The following is a 2,734-nucleotide window of genomic DNA, read 5'->3' as shown; positions in this document are numbered from 1 at the left end:
AGTTTGTGATTGGTTACTAGATGAAAAAAAATTCTAGTCAGCGTGTAATTGCATGTAACTCTTTGTATGTTTAGCATTATTGATAAATGTGTAATAATAGTGAACTAGACTTGGAGATAATGGATTAAAACGTATGTGTCTATACTTATCAGAGCAAAGGTGATAAGAAGACAACAAAAAATTCCCACATCAAAAAATTGCAGTGGCCAATGGGTTGAATTCAAATGAACAAGATAATATGGGGCGAGTGCACAAACCTTGAGCCTTGGCCAGGTTTAAGTTAAACTACTCTCAACAAGAATTGGACCCAACTAAATCAGTATATGGGCAATACAACATTATCAAGCCAAACATCACATACCAAAGAAAGTAGAATGCATTACAATCAGATTTTGAGATAATGCACAAGTTATTCTAGATTCCCCATACAGTCTATGCATGCACACACAAAGGAAACTTGAGTGTTATTTTTTCTTTTTTGCGAACCTCGGTACTGCATAATTCAACATAATCATAAACCATTGCCTAACTTGAGTGTTATTTTTTTGTGAACCTCATAAATCAGCACTGCATAATCCAACATAATCATAAACCATTGCCTCAAACCCCAGATAATATCCATAAACAATCTTCTGATCCACGCAGCACACCAAGAGATTGCTTTTCAAACAACTTGAATGGAAAAAGAAGAAATCAGCTTGGGTTCAAGGCGTGGTACTTATAGCTTGAATTTGTTGCACCAATTATACTGCAGGGGTCTCCCTTACAGTCTCTATAAAAATAAGTACAAACGAGAAAGCAGCTACACAACTTGAAATTACTAGTTCAAAACTGAAATGAACACAACTGCTTGACTTGATCAGTTTGTACTTAAGACAATATGAATCAAGTTGCTTATGTAGATTATTTCCTGGTTATATATGAATGGAAGAGATGGAGAGCCGGTCTGTGCAGCAACGGGATTCCTGAACTAGTAATCCCTTCCCACTGTTAAGAGTACAAATCAAGATCAAATTGATTCCGCCGTTACTATCAGAGCAGAGCTGGTAATCAATCCATCAGTTGCAAAGGGTTGATGACATGGCCTGCGAATACCACCACGCCACTGACATCCTCCATGAGGAAGAAGGCGAAGGGATGATCTGCCACAAAGTCCACAGGGCGATCACGTACCATGCCAAACCCCGCGGACATCGCCACGGTGCCTGCGGCGGCCACGGTCCCCCTCTCGTCGACTTTTACGATGCAATGGTGGACCACGGAGGACACGGCCACCGGAGGCGCCGGTGGGCTCAGCATCTCCGAGAATGAGTCGCCGGAGCGACGGAACGGCAGCTCCAGCCCCAGATTACGCAGCATCCGGGACGCCTCCACCCTCAGCATCACCTCGAACTTGGGGATCCTGAGCTTGCCCAACGGCACAACCTGCTCCGGCACGACCGACCTGTGCAGGAGCGCATCGGGGCTGGCGCTGATCCTTCGCGCGAGCGCGGGCAGGCCGTCCAGGTCGTCGGGGAGGTAGATGTACATGGCGAACAACGGCTCGCCGTCGCCGCCGTCACCACGATAAGGCATGTGCAGGACCTTGAAGCCGGGGTGGACGCCGACCTGCTGAAACGGGCTCCCCTTCATGAACGGCACACGGACGGTGTGCTCCGGCGACGCGTTGACGTAGAAGGGGCCTTCCTCGGTGGCCTCCGGGAAGAAGGGGGCGTTCCAGTGGCCGCTGAAGAAGACCGAGTTGCCGACGACAAGCGACGTGGAGCCGTCGCAATCGTGCTCTGAGAGGATGTTCTTGGTGAGGCCGCGTGTTTTGCTCTCGAACCACTCATTAATCTCCGCCGTCGCCTCCCGGGGCATGTTGCTGAAGTCCACCGATCGCGCGTCGGCCTGGTAAACAGCGGCGGCCGTGTTGGCGAACGTAGGATTGAGGCGTAGGGAGGCGTCGACCCAGACGCCGGTGGCTCCGTGGGACTGGGCCAAACCCCGGCCGGCGAGGACGAAGGATGCAACCATGGAAGCGAGCGCGGCGTGTGCCTCTGCGCAAGCGGGGCCGAGGAAGGTGACGATCTGGTCGCGCGTGGCGCCGGAGGCGCCCGCGGCCAGCAGGGAGAGCACTGCGTGGAAGGAGATCGGTGAGAAGGCGAGGTTGGTGGTGGGCATTCCCTCGTCGAGGCTTCCGAGGTGGCGGAGGAGGAGCAGGCAGAGCGCGGCCTGGTCCTTCACGGCGTCGGCGACGTCCTGGCCTACCATTGACGCGCCAGGGAATGGAGATGGATAGTACAGTAGTTTTTTGGCGATGGGGGATACCAAACGAGTAGTTGGATCTTATGGACTGGATTGCCACAATGGACTGCATGCATTTAAACACGATGGATTTAGTGAAATCTTCACTCATAAGCAATCCAACCTTAACTCATAAGGAATGAAACCTTAACTCGTAAGCAAAGAGAGGGAGGTTTTTTCTTTTCTCCCCGGTGCATGCATCCCTCGTCCTTCTATTTTTACGAGCCCTGCTCCGGTGCTCCCCCAACCTAATTTCCGAGAGGCATTTCTATTCCCGCGAGTTTGGTTTTTTCCTGGCCCACCGTAGCCCAGATCCAAGCCCTGTCTAGCCCTGCCAAGCCCTCTCTAGGCCTGTATAACCCAGACCGTATACGTATAGTATTCTGGTCCGAAAAAAAAAAACATCATACGACCCCATGACCACGTAGGACCTGCCGAATCCAATCAT

General features: G+C 51.0%; 1 protein-coding gene across 1 annotated transcript; it reads right to left on the bottom strand.

Moving 5' to 3' along the window:
* Positions 1-698: 698 nt before the first annotated feature.
* LOC119288080 (serpin-Z1-like) lies at positions 699-2,318 on the bottom strand. The gene has a single exon (XM_037567699.1). The coding sequence runs from the start codon at positions 2,251-2,253 to the stop codon at positions 1,051-1,053; it is 1,203 nt and encodes a 400-aa protein (XP_037423596.1). The 5' UTR covers positions 2,254-2,318; the 3' UTR covers positions 699-1,050.
* Between the last annotated feature and the right edge of the window lie 416 nt (positions 2,319-2,734).

Source organism: Triticum dicoccoides, chromosome 4A (genome assembly GCF_002162155.2).
Source record: "Triticum dicoccoides isolate Atlit2015 ecotype Zavitan chromosome 4A, WEW_v2.0, whole genome shotgun sequence".
In the NCBI taxonomy this organism is placed as follows: Eukaryota; Viridiplantae; Streptophyta; class Magnoliopsida; order Poales; family Poaceae; genus Triticum; species Triticum dicoccoides.
The sequence above is the reverse complement of the archived record's forward strand: the minus strand, read 5'-3'. Positions and strand labels throughout refer to the sequence as shown.

What these genes read in the sequence shown, in the direction of transcription:
- LOC119288080 (XM_037567699.1), bottom strand. Translation starts at nt 2,253, where the DNA reads ATGGTAGGCCAGGACGTCGCCGACGCCGTGAAGGACCAGGCCGCGCTC.